The sequence below is a fragment of the Cylas formicarius genome, unplaced genomic scaffold, assembly GCF_029955315.1.
Source record: "Cylas formicarius isolate icCylForm1 unplaced genomic scaffold, icCylForm1.1 PGA_scaffold_9__14_contigs__length_23061073, whole genome shotgun sequence".
Lineage (NCBI taxonomy): Eukaryota > Metazoa > Arthropoda > Insecta > Coleoptera > Brentidae > Cylas > Cylas formicarius.
Window position 1 is genome coordinate 16,741,800 of NW_026844365.1, and position 18,687 is coordinate 16,760,486.

At 37.0% G+C, this 18,687-nt stretch overlaps 1 protein-coding gene across 1 annotated transcript; it reads left to right on the forward strand.

Annotated features, from left to right (window-relative positions):
- The first annotated feature begins 15,397 nt into the window (after window positions 1-15,397).
- Window positions 15,398-17,081, forward strand: LOC132707516 (fork head domain-containing protein crocodile). The gene has a single exon (XM_060679408.1). It carries the CDS (start codon window positions 15,558-15,560, stop codon window positions 16,638-16,640), a length of 1,083 nt encoding a protein of 360 aa, XP_060535391.1. The 5' UTR covers window positions 15,398-15,557; the 3' UTR covers window positions 16,641-17,081.
- The last annotated feature ends 1,606 nt before the right edge of the window (window positions 17,082-18,687 follow it).

The window sequence follows — 18,687 nt, forward strand, 5'->3', positions numbered from 1 at the left end:
GGACGTGAGGAGGATGCAGGGGCTCCTGAATGGGGCATTGGCAAGATTCTCACAATGGTGCCTGGACAGCAAGTTGGCTGTCAATCCTAGCAAGGTGGAGATGGTTATCTTCACTAGGAAAAGGAAGATGGAGTGCAACCTCAACATTTCGATGGATGGGGTGCCTCTTTCTGCAAGCGGAAGTGTCAAGTACTTGGGCGTATGGTTGGACTCTAAGTTGACCTTCCAGGAACATATAAGATCAAGGACCAGGTCGGCCTTTGGAGCTCTGTGGGCGTGCCGGAGAGCGGTAGGGGGCACTTGGGGCCTGGGGCCGAAGATCATGCAGTGGATCTACGGTACCATGGTGGTGCCTATGCTCAAGGGAATATTGGAGAGAGGGCAGAGTCGGCTCCTGGGATGGACTTGTCTGGTACACGGACGGGTCCAGAATGGGAGATCTGGCCGGAGCTGGAGCGTACTGCGAGACAACGGGATCAAGCTTGTCGGTCCCTCTGGGCCAGTACTGCATTGTGTTTCAGGCGGAAATTTTCGCTTTATTGATGGCGGCCAGAGAGGTGCTTCGGCTCAACTACGGAAGCAGGAGAGTCTTCTTCTGCTCGGATAGTAGGGCTGCACTCATGGCGCTGAAGTCAGTGCGTACGCGCTCCTTGTTGATAAAGGAGTGCAAAGGGGAACTGAGGAGGGTGGCTGAGGAGAGAAAGGTCACGTTGGTCTGGGTCCCGGGTCACACCGGTGTCCGGGGCAATGAGGCAGCGGACGCCTTAGCCAGGGAGGGCTCCTCGCATAGGCATATAGGGCCAGAGCCCCGCTTGGGGATCGCCCTGTGTGTGAGGCGGGGAGCTCTCGAAGCCTGGGCGAGAGACCGGGCCGCGGGGGGCTGGAGAGTTGCTCCGGGAATGAGGCAGGCGAGGCTTATGATGGATGGGCCCGCCCTTCCTCGGACCAGGGAGCTGCTTAGACTGACCAGGAGGGAGTGTAGAGCACTAACAGGGGCCTACACAGGACATTGCAGGCTTAGGAGGCATCTCTGCTTGCTAGGCATTGGAGACGACCCGGAGTGTAGGTGGTGCATGGAAGGGGAGGAGACCCCGTATCATCTGCTCACTGAGTGCCCTGCCTTGACATGGGCAGGATTGGGAGTTTTCGGAACGGCCCTGATCGATCCGGACTCAGTGCACGGTATTGGGCTAAAGGAGTTGCTGACCTTCTACAGGAGGGGCGGCATTCTGGACGCCCTCTAGAGCGGCCTGGGGGCACAATGGGCCCATCTGGTGGCCCAAGTGCTTGGACGCCCGCGAGGGCGCCCCCCTTTAATACCAATACCAATACCAACACCAAGAACATGAAAAACGAAAAAATACTGGATATTAAGTACCTATCACATATATTTAACAGAATATATGAATTGGGTAAAATTTCATCGGACTGGTTAAATTCTACCTCTCCCTGTAAGCCTTATGCTCTGAAGATTTTCTTCTGAACTGTTCACAACCGAAAATGTGCCAAATGAGGAGCAATGAGCGCAGAAACGACGAACTAATTGCAGAGACATTTTCTATATCCAAAGAAGTCCACCAGGAATGCATTTTGTTACCAATCTTGACGATTAAAATCTCGTTCAGGTGACGCGTTTTGTGTACCTAGGTGTCAGCCTCAATCAAAATTGTGTGCTACGTGGAGCTACATGGAGCAGAGACATGGTCCCTAAAAACACGGATATTGAACCGCATAGAGAAGCATTCGGTTGTGCAAAGAGAGCTTCTTGATATCGTAAAGGCACATTCTTAGAGGTGCCAAGTACTCAATCCCTAAATTAATTTTACAAGGCAAGATAGATGGTCGGCACATGATATGATATAGAGAATGCAGAAGTATAAGGGATCGACAACGTGCGTATATGCACAGGGGACGAGAAGAAGAAGAATAAGCAAAGGAATTTTACCATTCCTACTTCAGTTTATACCACGGTATCGGCAGTATGGATCGTTATTCTTTACCAACACAATTCTCAACACTAACACAGAAACATCAGAAAATATTGTCGCAATCAGACAAAGAATATTATGGGTGGGTATTTCCTTTTTAAAATAGAAAAAGTCAATTTTCCTGGAATCCTACATGTTGTGTGATCCTGGTCCTTCTGGACATTTATTTAGAAGGTTCGACTTGCTAGTTGGCGCATTACCTTTCTGGAATGACATCATTTTTGGGTATTTTCGACTGACAGAGACGAAAAATTTTTGTCCTCTTCGTATAACAATCAATGATGGCTGTGGCTATCTGCTTTTCAGAATATATTCGGCAAAATTGACATTGATTTGTTGTGACTTTAAACTTTTGCAAGATGCCGCAATCACAGCTAATAGTTTTTTTTTTCAATTGGATTTTCAAATGGAAAATGATGAAGGTTTAAATAGAATCCTTAAGCAAATTGCTAATATAATTTAAAGAGCTTTGAATGCAACAACATTCATAAACATTAAGAAAAACGAGCAATGAATCTTTTACTTCCAGAATGACTCAAAAGCAAAAAAAAACTAAAAACAAAAATTACAGATTACTTAAGGAAAAAAATAGAATAATGATGATCTAGGGCAAGTATGCCAAAAATTAAGATGTTAGAATGCAGATGTTGTTTAATAAACTAAATAAGAATACATAAAAAGTATTTGTTTTAAGTAGAATGAATCATATAACAGAAAATACCTGACATCGTCCACAAAATACCCAATTTTTTGAAAGGAATACATCAATAAAGTCAAGATTTAGGTGAAGATGCTTATACCACCTAATTTATTAATGAGACTTGGGTTTTCAGTAAAGGTACATTTAGAAACAGAAACAAGTTTTAAATGTGGCCAATTTAATATTTAAAAATAGACTCAAAAGCGGATATTTTGATGACAATATGAACAGGCAAAAGTTAGTTTAAAAATCAGCCTGCACCAAATCTTCCTGCAAAAAGTTTAACAGCAATGAGGATATTTCAAGAAAGTCGTTTACAAAGCAGTTGATTGGATGTTTAAAAGAAAAGAACATTGACTTTCCAGAGAGGGCCATGAATGATGAAATATAGAGCAATGTAGAAAAAATGGTTACAGTGAAAAAAAATCCACCTGGACGAATATTTGAAACCTTTACGCCACAAAATACTAAAATTTACGACAATATTAAATTGCGAGCACAGGAAAAATTATATGAACCACACAGAAGGGCTAATCTAAGAAGCTTGGTAGATAATAACAAGACATATGTGAGGCTTCAGACATTGGGCCACTTGTAATTAGTATCGACGAAGACGACAACAAGACATCTTAGAATTTAGTTTTAGTTCTGAAGACTGTGAAAGGCAGTAATTTTTTGAGTATTAAAATAATGTTGATAAAAATGGCTAACTGGCGTCAATTACATTGCAAATAAGGAATAAAGCAAAGATTAAATAATTTATTTTAGTAAAGCCTTGTGACCCTATTTGCAAGAAAATTTTATTTCTTGAAGTTAAGTAAATATATTTTCTTCAGTAAAATTTAAATTGTCCAAAACTGTCATGAAAACTTTTGATCAGCAATTACCTACGCAATGATATTGAGACACACCTTGTATAGTCCTTGTATAGTCATCAAGTCCCCCGTGACACTTTTATTTCTGGTGTTGCAGTTATTAATGTTATCGTTATTAGCACTTCTACTAGATTGATGACCAGACAGCCTACACATAGCTTACATACAATATAATTTTCTTTATTGAGATTCTCATGCTTTTTTTATTTGTGTTTCCTGTAATGCAAGAATACTTTCGAGTCAAGCATGAAGTGGCTATTAGATTCTACACTCCCATATTAAAGTGCTGATGATATTGATTTTGTTAGCCATGATTAAAGGGTTTCTGTCTGGTATTAACACTACAATTAAAACGGCACATTCTGTAAGACCTTCCTTTCACTCGGCTAATTTCTGCGTCTGTTAAGATTGGACCACCGTGTGACAGAACTTCAGGAACGTTCTGCATCAACCGCATTAGGAAAAATGTATTATAGCGGCCTATAACTGGCCCTAAGAAAACTCTCGACCAAAACTCGAGAAGGGCCCTTACCGAGTTCAAGTGGCGTAGCTTAAAATTCTTTCTCGACCACCTGTTAACCGGACCCAGTACCTATTGACCATCACCATCTTCCCGGTGGTAAATTACTGGTGTTTAGGACAGGCGTGAAAGTTTGTTTGCCGCGTAAATTGATGTTTGTCGTACCGGGTGTCGTTGTTTACAGTGTGTTTATACGAAGCTGGCCCTAACCGCGTAACCGGCTTTGGATCCAGCCGAAAGATCGTCGTCGAGAATATTCAACTTCTACTTCCTTCAACTTCAAAAAAATCGTTCCTTCTTCTAATGTGGTGTAGTTGTCACAAGACAACAACAGTAATAATAATAATAATAATAATAATAAAATAATAATAATAGATAGATAGATATCGTTTATTGACCACCTATAAATACATGTATTTGTGAAGTCGAAACTCAGTAATATAACAAAATAGAAATAACAGCAACAATAACAAAAAGAAGAAAATATAAATACAACAACAATTTGATAAATTTAACAAGAAATAGAAAAAATAATATGTATATAAACATATGTTTATAGAAAAAAAAAATTATAAATAAAAATATTTGCTTGAGTTAACAGTATACACTATATTCTTGGGATATGCGATAGAAATTCCTCAACTGAGTAAAAACCATAACTGGAAAGATAGCTTCTAACCGATAACTTAAATTTACTTATCGTAAATTGCTTAGCGTTAGCTTTATACAAGCGGTTATAGGTTATAGCTCCCCATTTTGTGTGTGACAAGATTTTTAGAATATAATGTTGAGTAATTGCTTACAATCTGTGGTTGGCTTCTCATTATGCTTTGCAGGTAAATTTACTGTCAAAAACGAGTCCTAGAAATCTAATTTTGCTCGCACACTCGACGGTATTCTCTTATCATAATGAGTTCTTCTGAGCCGACAGAATTTAAAGCCAATTTTTTCACTGTTTCCGATTATTACATTATTATCATTATTATTATCCCAGCCTTAATTTGTTCAAATTTCAGACTTCCTACGGTATAATGGTCTGCTGATTATTCTCATTTAATTCGTCGCTCTGGTTTTATTAGCTTTCTCTTTCTCTTCGCTTTCTATTGAAAAAATACGCGATCATCCCTTAGCACCCTCTCCTTGACGAGTTTCGAAGTAATCGTGTCTCCTTTGGGGCATCCTCTTGGCGAACCATCGACAATCCTTTCACACTTCCTTCACGGGGTGCCTGTGTAAATATTATTTCAGGCGATTTCCTCTGCGTAATTAAAATTTGCCGTTCGAATCGTCAATGGCGAAACGACGGTACTGCCGGGAAGAAAAGAAAACAACGGACGAGAGAGATCGAACGTCTGGTCAGTGTTTCGAATGAATGGCACGAGTTATAGGCGTATGGGCGATAATCTGTCGCACAGCAGACTTAGAATAAATAAAAGTTCCGATGCGTACCGCCGTTGGCAGTTGCCCATTCATTATTTTTTGTTTACACACCTTTGACGGACTGCGAAAATTGTGAAAACTCGAGACTTATAAGAGGTGCTCCTTGTTAAAGTAAAAATGACGAACAGATTGAGGTTTGAAGTCGTTCCGGGTTCTACGCGGACGTTTCAGCAAATTGCCGGTGTTATATTTCAAATGATAAATGATCCTGATTTTTTTACATATTATTGACGATGTTTTACACCAGCCGCTACAATATGGTGTGGCTCTTTAAATCATTGTGTATAAATTTACAAATGACAATAGTTGTTACAATATAATTGGTAGCAAAATATGCTGTAAAGGATATTAAATATATAAGTAACTGTATGGATATTTTATATATATATATATATATATATATATATATATATATATATATATATATATATATATATATATATATATATATATATATATATATATATATATATATATATATATAAATATATAATTTTTTCCGCAATATTTCAGTTTTTCTCCCTGACGGACAATCTCTATTAAAAATTCTTTTAAATATTCCGATCTAATAAAAAATCAAAACCTAAAACATATACTTGTACCAGGTGGCCCATTAATAAAGGACGCCGGTCACATATCAGAAACCCTTAGTTTTACAACTTGGAAAAAAAAATATAGGTAAAATTTTATGGCCGCTAGGGGGCCTAACCTCAACTGTAAAATAGAAAAAAACGGGATTTCTCAAAAATATTGCAAATGAACCGATATCAAAATTAATTTTAATGTAATCTACTCTAGATAAGGAAACTTTTTTGTTTAAACTATTTTTTCTATGTCGTCAAATTAAGGGTGGGAAAAGGGTTAAATATTGGTTTAGAAAAAGTAAAATAACTTCTTTTTTTGGTAATCCGATTTCGAAGAACTTAGTTTAGTGTTAAAGAGTATTTATGGGAGCTTCGACTGGCACTCAATATCACGATATTAATTCTTTTAGGAGTCGGTAGGAGGCGCTTCATTTCAAAAACAGCTATTTTTATAATTTTCTCGAAAATTTCAAATATAACAGCGTAAGAAACACAGAAAGTAGTGGAAACGACATGGCAATATCGTTTTTCCCTTTTGAGATATAAATAAAAATGTGTTCATTAAACATATTTTTCAACCGTACTATACCAGAGACGACAGACGTGACATGGGATGCTTATATTTTCGACTGGATTGAAATTTGATTTGGTCCTAATTTTTTCATAATAATCGCCAATAATCAATTATAGTTAAAAAATGAATTGTCAATACAATTTATTTATGTATTACATGTTAGTGTCAATATTGGAGAAAAGTGTAAAATAACTAAGTAGGCTTAGCGGTTGATATGGTAACGGCTAAAACTGCTTTTATTATACCTACGTAAAAAAATATTTTTAAATTATTTTTTATTTATATTTCAGAGGGGAAAAACGATTTTTCCATGCCGTTTCCACCACTTGTTGTGTTTTTTGCGCTCTTTCATCCTAGCTAAAAATATTTGAAATTTTCTAGAAAATCATCAAAATGACTGTTCCTGACATGCCTCCTACCGAGTCGTAAAAGAATTAATATCGTGATCTTGACATGCCAGTCGAGGCTCCTATTCTTTAAAACTGAACTAAATTCGTCGAAATCGGATTGGCCAAAAAAAAGTTATTCTATTCTTTTTCTGAATCAATATTTGACCTTTAAGTAAGTAAATTTTCATGGCACATTCATACGATTGATTAAAACAATTGCAAATAACCTCCAACATATAGGTTTATAAATTAGACACCCTGTATCTGATAATCGTGATGCAATTGAATTTGGGAACACAGGCATTGTCGTACAATTTTTTTCAAAATTTTCTTGGAACTTATTCATATTAGACTCATCATTATTTTAAAATACTTTTTGAAAAATTTTTATGGCTTTCCAGAATTTGATCCAATCACTGTAAAACATTATATTTTCACCACACCCAAGTCCGTCTATTTCTACTTGTCTATCATCAACAACTCGTCTAATGTTTTTCTATTTAATTATTCTCTCTGTTCTTTTTTCTTCATTTTTCCAACAATTACTACTAAAAAAATTAACAAAATGTTACAACAATATATACGGTATAATTACGTGGATCTAAAATGTTTGGGAATATTGAAAATTGATATTACGGAAATTCTCAATAAGTATGGGCTCGTTAGTATATAAAATTTCATTTAATGAGAATGGTTTTAAGGAATACTTAATCGTTAATTAATCATTAATCGTAAGCCTCTATGATTTACCTTATTAATTTTTGTTTATAAAATAGTGTTTTACTAGTGTCCGTATCAGGATAACTATACCATATGACGTCCGTTCAAGTACTGACGCACGGAATTATGAATACTGTTTACCAATTTCGAGTTTTTATCCGTTTCTATCCTTAAAATCGGAATCTGCTTATCTTATAGAAACCCAGCGCCCAGGACCGTTATTGTCTTCGCAATACCTTCCTGTACTCTACGTGTACTTTCCTATGCGCCGAGTCTTTTACCGTGGGAATATTTAGGATTTAAGAATGTAAGCGCCTTAAATGGTCAAACATGTGGCATTAGAAAACACAATTCGTAAATACCGCTGGTCAAAAGTGGGTTGCAAGAATTACAGGGAAGGGTTTTAGGACTTTAAAGGCTCGGTTAACCCCAACGGAAGTAAAGTCACTTTTTTAAATGGTTTCACGTTTCCGTGATATAATCGGGATTTGCAATTAACCATTTGAATTAATTCGAATTTTTTCCATTTTTATAGACGTATTAATAAAAATATCGCCCTTTAAAAGTGAAAAAAAAAGCTAATATATTCGCCCCAAAAACCTCTTGCACCAAACTGTTTTTTTTTTTTGGATATCGTAGTTGTAACTAGACAAATTATAGAAACATCAAATGAATACCATAGGCCAGTGTTCTTATGCTTCATAGATTTAGAAAAGGCAATTGATAGAGTGCGGCTAAAGGAAGTGACATATATACTTTAGAATAAATAATAAAACTAATAGAAAATATATACAAAATAAATAAATAAATAAAGCAAGAGTGAATTAAGCCCCTTATTATCTAACAACATATTAGACGAAATAATTAGAGAAGTAAAAACAAAAAAAGAATAAAAAAAAGGTATTAAAGAAAGAAAAGTGTTGTGTTACGCCGACGATACTGTATTGGTTGAAACAAGACCGAAAACATCTAAGACTCAAAAATGCCTGGAAACAAATGAAATGAATACATTAAGGAAAATAGCAGGAAAAACAGTCCGGGATAGAAAAACAAATAAAAACATAAGACACATTTGTAGAATTGAAAACATTAACACCTGACCGGTTGGAAGAGTATAGGACGCCCACGAAAAACATGGAACGACAACTTGTGACAAAAATTACATTGAAGTAAAACAGGCAGAAGTGCCTAATATAGAAGAAGAAGAAGAAGAATAACTCGACACATTAATGCAACCAAAAGAGCCTAATAACATGTGTATTTTCTCCTTAATGGTTCGCCGTCGGCAAGTTTTTTTTTCTTACATAAAATAAAAATCGAAAAATAAAAATTTACCTAAAAACAAAAAGATGCTGTTCTGTTACTGGGAAAAAATAAACAAATTGCAAAGTCACACAATTTTTTTAAGTGCAACGAATACCTTTTTCACTTGTCAAATAGAGCAAAAGGCGAAGAGAAGTTGCAAACAGTTTGCTGTAATAGGTGCCACGGTTTTTAAAATTTTAATAAAAAACAAATTAAAATAACGTTTGTTCCCTATAAGTTTCTTTTCCCTCAATCCATCATTATGGTATTTGTTGTTTGTTGTTGTTGAATGGAAATCTCGCTGAAGTTATTTATGCAAAAAACAAGCATTTATTGAAAAAAATTGCAATAATACCCTTCCTTCCTTAAAATGTTTGCAGTGATAATCAAACCACGACAGTAGTAGTTTATGGAAACTTAAAATTAAAATTTCCTGACCATGTGACGAGTAAGCGAGAGACGAGAGTTTGTAATAGTAATTTGAGGTTGATCTACCGCCAAAGATAGTATTTGTAACAGGATATTAAAAAAAAGTTATGTAATCGTCTTGTGCATTCACAATTTAATCACTGCTTGAATATGTACCTGTATTGCCATGAGAGTATTGAAAAATATCGTAATCAAAATCCGTGTCTTAGATACGCAGAGATTACATATATTACCTTACCTTAAAATATCTGACCTCCACAAGAAAATATTTTTCAGAATTGAAGTACATAATGACTTGAAGAATAGAATTAAAATACATTTTATTTGAGTAATGAAATATTCCATTCTCCTTATCAAACCCCCTGTCCTTTTCCTAAATATTTTTTTCTTATTCCCTTTGCTGGATTTATATATTTATATTTATAATATGCATGTACATTCAGCACATAAATATTTTACAAAACGCATCTAGTTAAAAAACAATGCTTAAATGTATATTAAATACCAACCAACCAAAAGCCAGGAATAGAACACTGAATCTGAATTTTTTAGAAAAATTAATAAATTTTGGACACACTGTGCACTTGAATCACATATGTAAGTATATACTGTCTTACTAAGATTATTACATTTGTTATAGGTACCCAATTTAACAAATTAATCATATATTGTTAGTTAGATCGATAGTTCGACCATTCCAAATGAAGTCCCTCTAAGTGGGGTTGCAAACTCGAGAGAGATGAAACAACCTGGAAGAGGACAAGGTTGTTTCTTTTCTCAAATCTTCCATCATTTGTCGCTAGCATAGCTATGATATTAAATGTTTATGTCGCGATGTTTCATTTATTCATATGTTTTTTTATTTCAAATTAGGGATTTACCAGTATCTGGTTGTCCCGATGTCTGCTCTCACGTAAACTATTTATTTTTATTTTGTAGAGATTGTAATTATTTACTTGGTTTATTTTATTATTGGTTAAAACAACAAAGATATTAATTACTATTAATATTACGATCAAACTTGATCACTACGAACATTTATTTTTGGTTTTTATTTTCCTTTATTTTACTTTATGTTAATATCAGTTGCTAATGTTACAGGTATGAAGTAATTAAAAATGGTAAAACATTACGAAAAAGTTCCGGGAAAGCGAAGGTACCGCAACTATTCGATCGAAGACATAAGAAAAGCACTCCAAGCTTTTAAAAAATAAATAAATAAATAAAAAATAAAAACACAACCGGTCGCTAGGTCATCCAAGTGTCCTTAACAGTGGCGAACTACAAGCGGTAAAGTGAGGTTTTACTTTAACCAAGTGCCGTGGTCAAAATATTCTTGGAGAAACAGGGCAAATCAGTGCATTAATTCAAAGAAAATTATCCTGGACCCGATTTTGTCGAAAACTTTATCGAGAAACAAAATCTTTCCACATGAATCGCAACAAATATTAAAAAATCGCGATAGTCATTAGCATTAGGTGATGTTGATAATAAAAACGACGAAACTGATATCGCTGATAATTCTGGTGCGAAGGAAGTTATTGTTCGCAGAAACTTTCGTAGGGTAGAACGAGTACAGAACTATTGTCGGTCCTGTGCCTGAGATCTTCTGCCCCATATGGTACTGAATAAAAGCTCCAATTTAAATGAAAACTGGTGTACTGGAACACCCCCTGGCACTGTATATGGGAACTGCCTTTCCCGATGTTCCGACATGAATTTTTTTGTGCAATGGTTTTTTAAATCCCTTTTACACCACATAATGGCCACCAAGGAACCAGAAACAGGAGCAATTGTAGTTGGGGATAACTTGGCTAACTATTTTTCACCACAGGTCACAAAAGCAGCCCTAGGAAATAATAGTTATATGTGCCCTTTTCCAGTCGACGCCACACATTTGATGCGGCCCTCAAAATGTGGCTGTGTTTGCTGAGGGGAACAAGCGAAGACCAGAAAAAAAGAAAAAGGGGATTGAAGTTTGAAGATGGAAATCAGACGACTATTAAAGACCAAGCGACTCCCAATGAGCAAATCCAAAATGAAGTGGAAACTCAACCCCAGACAATCTCAGACAAAAGCAACGAAAAATTGCTTTGTTTCTAAGACAGCCAGCCAGGGCCATGAGAAATATCATCAAAAAGATCACAGGCAAAGCAAAGAAACCTAAAGTTCGTCCGTCTATTAGTATAACAAAAGCAAGTTTGAGAAGTAAGTGCCAAAAGAAGTGGATTTGCCGACTTTGTAATTCAGAAAGCACTGATCCATTTTATGTGTGCGTAGTTTGTTAAGACACAGATGACGAGGCGAAGGAACTATATACCGATAACAGTGATGAGGAGAGAACCTTTAACCCTGAAACTGAGATCGCAAAAGGATCGAAAATTAAAAAAGTTTTAATTTAATTTTTTTTTGTTTATGCCATGGTTTGGGGTATGTTCAACGTTTTTCTTTCTATACACAGCAAAGAACTTTTCTGTAACTGTTTTTGTTTTTGGAGTATAAATAAATATCTTTGTTTTATTTTTATAGGTATGTAAAACGTAGATTAAATGCTTTCTAGAGTTTCTTGTTTAATTTTAAAAATGTAAAATAATTAAAACGTTTTATTCTTGTAAGACACTTTTTTTGACTAAAAATAACAACAAATAATTTGGCAATTTGGAGTGCAACAGTCAATTCAGCAATCTAATTTATTTTACAAGGTTAGGTTCTTAGCTCTATCGGAAACCAGACGCAAAGCAAAAGGGACCACACGAAAATTTCATGTTATTATATAGCGGCATAGAGGAAACCGATAAAATGACAAATCCGGGAGTTGGATTATTAATAAATGAAAAATTTATACCACACATAACGTTGACTACGTAAATGATAGAATACTAATAGCAACACTGAATATTGAAAGAACATCAACGCACATTATATCGACCTATACACTAGATGCCGCCAAACCCGTGGAAGAATATGTAGCCTTCTGCGACCAAATACAAGACGAACTGAATAACATACCATCTAAAGACAGAATAATTATTATGAGAAACCTGAAAACAAGAGTGGGAAAAAAAAGAGTAAAAGAAAAATTTAATGAACGACCGAGGTGAAGTGGTAATGGAATCATGTGCACACAACGAACTAAGAATTAACAACACGTTCTTCCAACACAAATATACCTGGGCACATACAAGAGGAATCCGTAATAGATTACAAAATAACTAATAAAAACATACAGCCTAAGAACATACTGGATGTTCGAGTACTATCCTCAATCAGTTAGTGTTAAGCAAAATCAGATTACAGAGACCACCTCTGATGAAAATACAACCAGAATACATAGAGAAAACTAATATAGAATCACTAGAAAACGAAAGCATAAAGACTTTGTATCAAAACAGACTAAAATTAAAAATAGAAGAAAACGAAATAACACATAACGATGATGTAGAGCAATGCTGAAAAAAAAAACAAACAACATAATAACAGCTTGAAGTGAAACACTTGGAGCAAGAAAGATAAATGTAAATAACAAAAAAGTCAACAAATCCTGGTTTACAGAAGAGGTAAAATTCATATGCAAAGAAAAAAGAGACGCATACTTAAAATATGGAAGAGACAAAACACTAGAAGAATACGCAAACTATATAGCAAAAAGAAACAGGGCGACTGCAAGTATAAAAACCATCAAAGAGGAATGTTGGGAAAGATGCACGAAAGACATCGAACACGATTTTTATGGAAGTCAGAAAAGATTGTGGACACTATTACGATCAACTAAAAAACCTATAAATGAATGCATAAAGATTAACTCAATAAAAATGGAAGAATTCACAAAATACTTTAAAAATCTATACAACTCAAAAGAAAATAATGCTCAAAACAAAACAGAAACAATGGGCTCAAATTGGATAATAACAGAAAACCACGTGAAAAACGAAATACGATAACTGAAAAATGAAAAGCACCAGGAGAAAACACGATCACAAACGAAGAAATTAAATATAGAGGACCAATACTAATAAAGGAAATAACAAAAATTTTCAAAAAACTAATTAACGAAGAAAAGATACCTCCAGAGTGGAATAAAACTTTGACTACATTAATATTTAGAAAAGTACACAAGAACAAGGCATCAAACTATAGGGGAATATAATTGCTAGATACAATATCACCAAAATCATAGCCGACGAACTAAGAGCAACAATTCCGATATGCGAAGAGCAGCAAGCTTTTAGAAAGAACAGATCCACAACAGATGCCATCTTTATAATCCGCCAGTTAGTGGAAAAGTCAATAGAATACAACAACCCCATCTTCATGTGTTTCGTGGACTTAACAAAAGCGTTTGAAAATATGACTTACTGACATAGTATACTTACTTAAAGAAAAAAATGTATCTCCTAAAATAATAAGAATCATAGGAGAACTCAATTACAACTGCTCCACTAAAATAAAAGCTGAGGGAAAGGTATCTGAAGAAATAAATGTAAACACAGGAATAAAACAAGAAGACAGCTTAAGTCCGTTTCTATTTAACCTGATTATGGACAATATGATAGAAAAAGAAAAAAGACTAACAGGATACAAAATAGGAAACACAAATATCACGATTCTATATTACGCGGACGATGCGGTACTGATATCTAATAGCGAAGACAACCTACAAATAATATTCCATATATTCAGTAAAACCGCAAAAGAATACAATGTGGCAATATCAACAGAAAAAATTGAATATCTAACAATATCTAAGGAACCAATAAGATGTAAGCTGAAGATAGAAGGGACAACCATAAAGCAAGTAATGTCATCAAGATACTTAGGAGTAGATGTAAGAAGGCACCGAGATCTTTACCAAGACACGATATATCAAGTAAGGAGCATAGGAACCAGAGCCGATACAAAGAAAACAAAACAGGCGCTAAGAACAACTGAAATGAAAACATTAAGATGCATAATAGGAAAGACTAGACAAGACCACGTAAGAAACGACGATATCCGGCAACAATGTAATATTCAATAAGATGGGGACGAGAGAGAAGAAAAAATTGGAATCAACACGTAACGAGAATGGAAGAGCACAGATTAGCAAAGATCGCAAGAGATGTTAAACCTGAGGGGAAAAGATCAAGAGAAAGACCACAAAAAAGATGGCAAGATAGCTGGTCATCAGAAACACAAATAAGATTAAATATTACCCAGTAAACACAAGTCAATGGACTTAACCTAAGAATAAGAATAAGAAGAAGAAGAAGGTTAACGTTATATTGAAAAATGTCCTAAACACGTGTCAAAGTAGTCCCGTTTGACGGTATATTACCCGTTGTAGCTTGAAAGTTTCGAGCATTTCCACACGGACGTAAATAGTGTTGTAGTAGGTATTTACCTTCTTTAAAATTCGTTGCCCTCTAATAGTCCAGGCCGACGGACGCGTCCGATTCATATCGACGCTCCACCCGAATCAAATTCGTCCACATTATCGCAACCCACACGCCCGCCTCATCCCGGACAACTCCCCCGCGCGATTCCGCGACTTAACAACTCCTTAACTTCCGTAACGCGCCCGATGTGTTTTTCCCAAAACGCCGACCAAAAATAAAGCGCGCCTTTGAAACCGTCCGCCAATTTTTAAAGGGTTTTGTTGTCGCTCGCTTAAAATTTCAACGGTGTTGTAAAAAAATCCGGCCACCTGTAAGGCGGGCCCGAAATTACACGGCCATAGATGCCCACATCGATCTCGGGGGTTCGCGCGCGCTTCCCATTGGTCGGCGTGGGGTGGGCGTGGCTCCGACGCTCGCAACGCGCAGGCTCACGACGCTGACCCTTTCGACGTACCTCTCTGTTTTCACTAGTAACATTGTGCCGCGTCAAGAAGCAACATACGCTGTTTTCACTTAATCTCTGTGTAAACTGGCCCATGTTGTGTATCATAATATTAAGTGAACGCGGAGACTGATTTCGGCGTTCTTTGGAATAACACACACACACACACACGTACCGACGCGTTGTTTTCTTTTCGAAATTTTCCATTACCGCAAGATGCACACGATTTTCCCCGAACAGAACGCTTACTATCACCGTACCGGCTATCCCACGGCCGCGGTCGCGTCCAACCCTTACGCTTACGAGCAATATTCGAGGTATGGCTACGCGTGGCACCAGCAACATCCCCTCACCACCGCCAAGGACATGGTCAAACCGCCGTACTCGTACATCGCGCTGATCGCCATGGCCATCCAAAACGCCCAGGACAAAAAGATCACACTCAACGGCATCTACCAGTTCATAATGGAACGTTTCCCGTACTACCGGGAGAACAAGCAGGGCTGGCAGAATTCCATCCGGCACAATTTGAGCCTCAACGAGTGTTTCGTCAAAGTGCCGAGGGACGACAAGAAGCCCGGGAAGGGTAGCTACTGGACCCTCGACCCCGACTCCTACAACATGTTCGACAATGGGTCCTACTTGCGCCGTCGGAGAAGGTTCAAGAAAAAGGACGCGTTGAGGGAGAAGGAGGAAGCCCTCAAACGGCAACAGATCACCCCGGAATCGCCGGCGGCGCTCACCAAACGGGAGGACAAGTGCATGGACGAACACCCTAAAGGAAAACTGGGCGAGTGCAAGCCGAAGCGGGAACCCAATACCGAGCTGAGTCAGTGCATGAGCGCCAAATATGGCGACCCGAAATCGGTGATAGTTCACCAGGAGCACGCGTTGAGTGACGTGACGGCTTCGCTGCAAGCGATAGACACCGCGGCCGCCTTCACCGTAGACAGTTTGATGACGTCGCGAGATCAGGCGTTGGGGTACCCCAATTCCAATCGGCTTCACTCCTCGGGGGGTATGTACTCGTATTGTCCGAGCGCTACACCCCAGCACCAGTACGGCATCGCCGACGAAGCGACTACCCCGAGGTACAGTCCATGGTACAGCCCGGAGACGTCCCCGGAATCGGCGACAACCCCTACGGGATACAGGGACATCATTTTCGACGGCTCAACTGCTCCTAGTTGTCAACTAGCCGCGTTCAGGCACTCGGGAGTGTCTCCGAGCCCGCCGCACAGCTACAGGAGCGCCGCCACCGGGTACTATCAGCAGGAGTGCGTCGGCCAAAAGTACTGAGGGTACGCCTATTGTTTAGATCATGTAAATATTAAGACTGATCCGTTTTGATGAGCTCGCGTAGTTGCAGTTTAATTTGAAAGCACGTCTAAGCTGTAAATTCACCGGGAATAATAGCTATCGTTTGCTGTTTATAGAGCTACGTCTTCGGTTGAAATGTTGTGCAAATAATAGGATGGTATTCATGGTATAATCAACACGCCGTAAATGGCGTTGATATTCAGATCGGACAGCTGGTTGGTATAGTCTGGCAACTGTCGGTTTTTCTTTTGACATTGTGATAAATCGTATAGTACTAGGTATGTTTAGGAAAACATGTAGAACTGCGTTTTTTACCGTTTCTTTTCCTCGTTAATATGTTCCTCCCGTCGGATTTCTTCCGGAAATGTTTGCGATAATGCCATTCCTTGAAAAGGAACCACACTTGTTGCATTTATTTTTCCCATAATAATAATATACGTAGGATAAAATCTAGCAGTGTGTAAGCTTTTGTACATAAATTTACTTGTATCATATGTAGATGTATTTAAATGTGTTATGAGAGCACGCATGTAAATTATTTATTGACGTATATAAAAAATAAACACGAATCTATCAGAATAATCACGTCTTTTATTCTTTCCTAATTAAATTTGCAAACATTTGAAAATTTGGTCAATGGGAATCCTCTGGCCAAAATATTTTCAAAACGGCTGCTCTTCCGGTTATACCGGAAAATAAATGTCAACCTGCCTATTTCAAATGGACAAACTTTCTTTTTTGCCAAAGCAAATTACATTCTTATTAAAATATATTATGTTGAATTTTGCACCTCATATTCCATAACAGTTTTGTAATATTATCGCACATAATAAAAGGATTTATCAAAACTTGATTTGAATAACTAGTTTGCTCGATTTCATAGGTTTTGAAACATTAATGAACATTGTCTGTTAATCAAGAATGATTGCGATTATTTCGAGAAAAACTTTTCAAAGAACTTCAATCATTTTTCAAAGAAACTTCCACAGGCTACTGTAATGCTTTTTGCAAAACTTCTGGCTTCCGCCTGCGTCGGTTTTTGCTTAGTCGAAATTGCTGACGTTTCGCCAATCATCCTGTTGGCTTCATCAGTTTCAGTCAAGCTCTGAAGAAGCCAACAGCATGATTGGCGAAACGTCAGCAATTTCGACTCAGCAAAAACCGACGCAGGAGGAATCCAGAAGTTTTGTAAAGAGCAACTTCAATCATTTTTGAGAATTTCGAATATTTTGGAGGGGAATATAAAAGTTTTGGAAACAAATTCATCTAGATAAATCTATTTTACAGAATATCAGCCGTCCATAGAATGAAACGGTTTGATATTAGTGGTTTCACATTAAAAAAAAATAACATTGTGATTATTGCTTTAGATTGGTTAGATAGGTCAGTTAACTCAAAAATGCAATAAAGTATAAGGTATGCTGTGTAAGATACCGATGTTGCCACATGTTATTGCTACAGGTAGCAATGCTCTACGTTATCCACTATTTATTAAGTTTTTTAAATCTCGCGCTATTTCTTTGTATATAATAATTTACAATATTCGGTACCGAGAGTTCTCAAATTGAAACAAGACTTTTTTTTCTTACGAACATGTGTCTGCAAACACTTCGTCGTCCGATCTAAGAAAGTGCTAAAGCTTAAAGATTTTTGGATCAGGAAGCAAGCATTAAATCTAAAATATGTTACGTTTTGCTCTTTACATCATCCAGCATCTGTAGGGGGATTACTCTTTAGGGGTCATGCCACCTTTCCTTCCTCTGAATATGAATTTAGAAACTTTTTGGTCCACCATGCCAGCCTTATTTGCAAAAAAGTATAGTGAGTATGACTGCTTTGACTTTTTGAAAGATATTTCGCTTTATTTGAAAGTTTATTTGTTAGATTTGTTTCACTTAACATTAAAATGGAAATTAATTATTAATCTTAATATCAATCTTCCCTATAACACATAGGGAAAAAAGTCCTATTTCAGCTGAGATGTAATTAACAATGGCGTTCAATTTTAGTTATTTTTGCGGTAGGT

What these genes read in the sequence shown, in the direction of transcription:
- LOC132707516 (XM_060679408.1), top strand. Translation starts at nt 15,558, where the DNA reads ATGCACACGATTTTCCCCGAACAGAACGCTTACTATCACCGTACCGGC.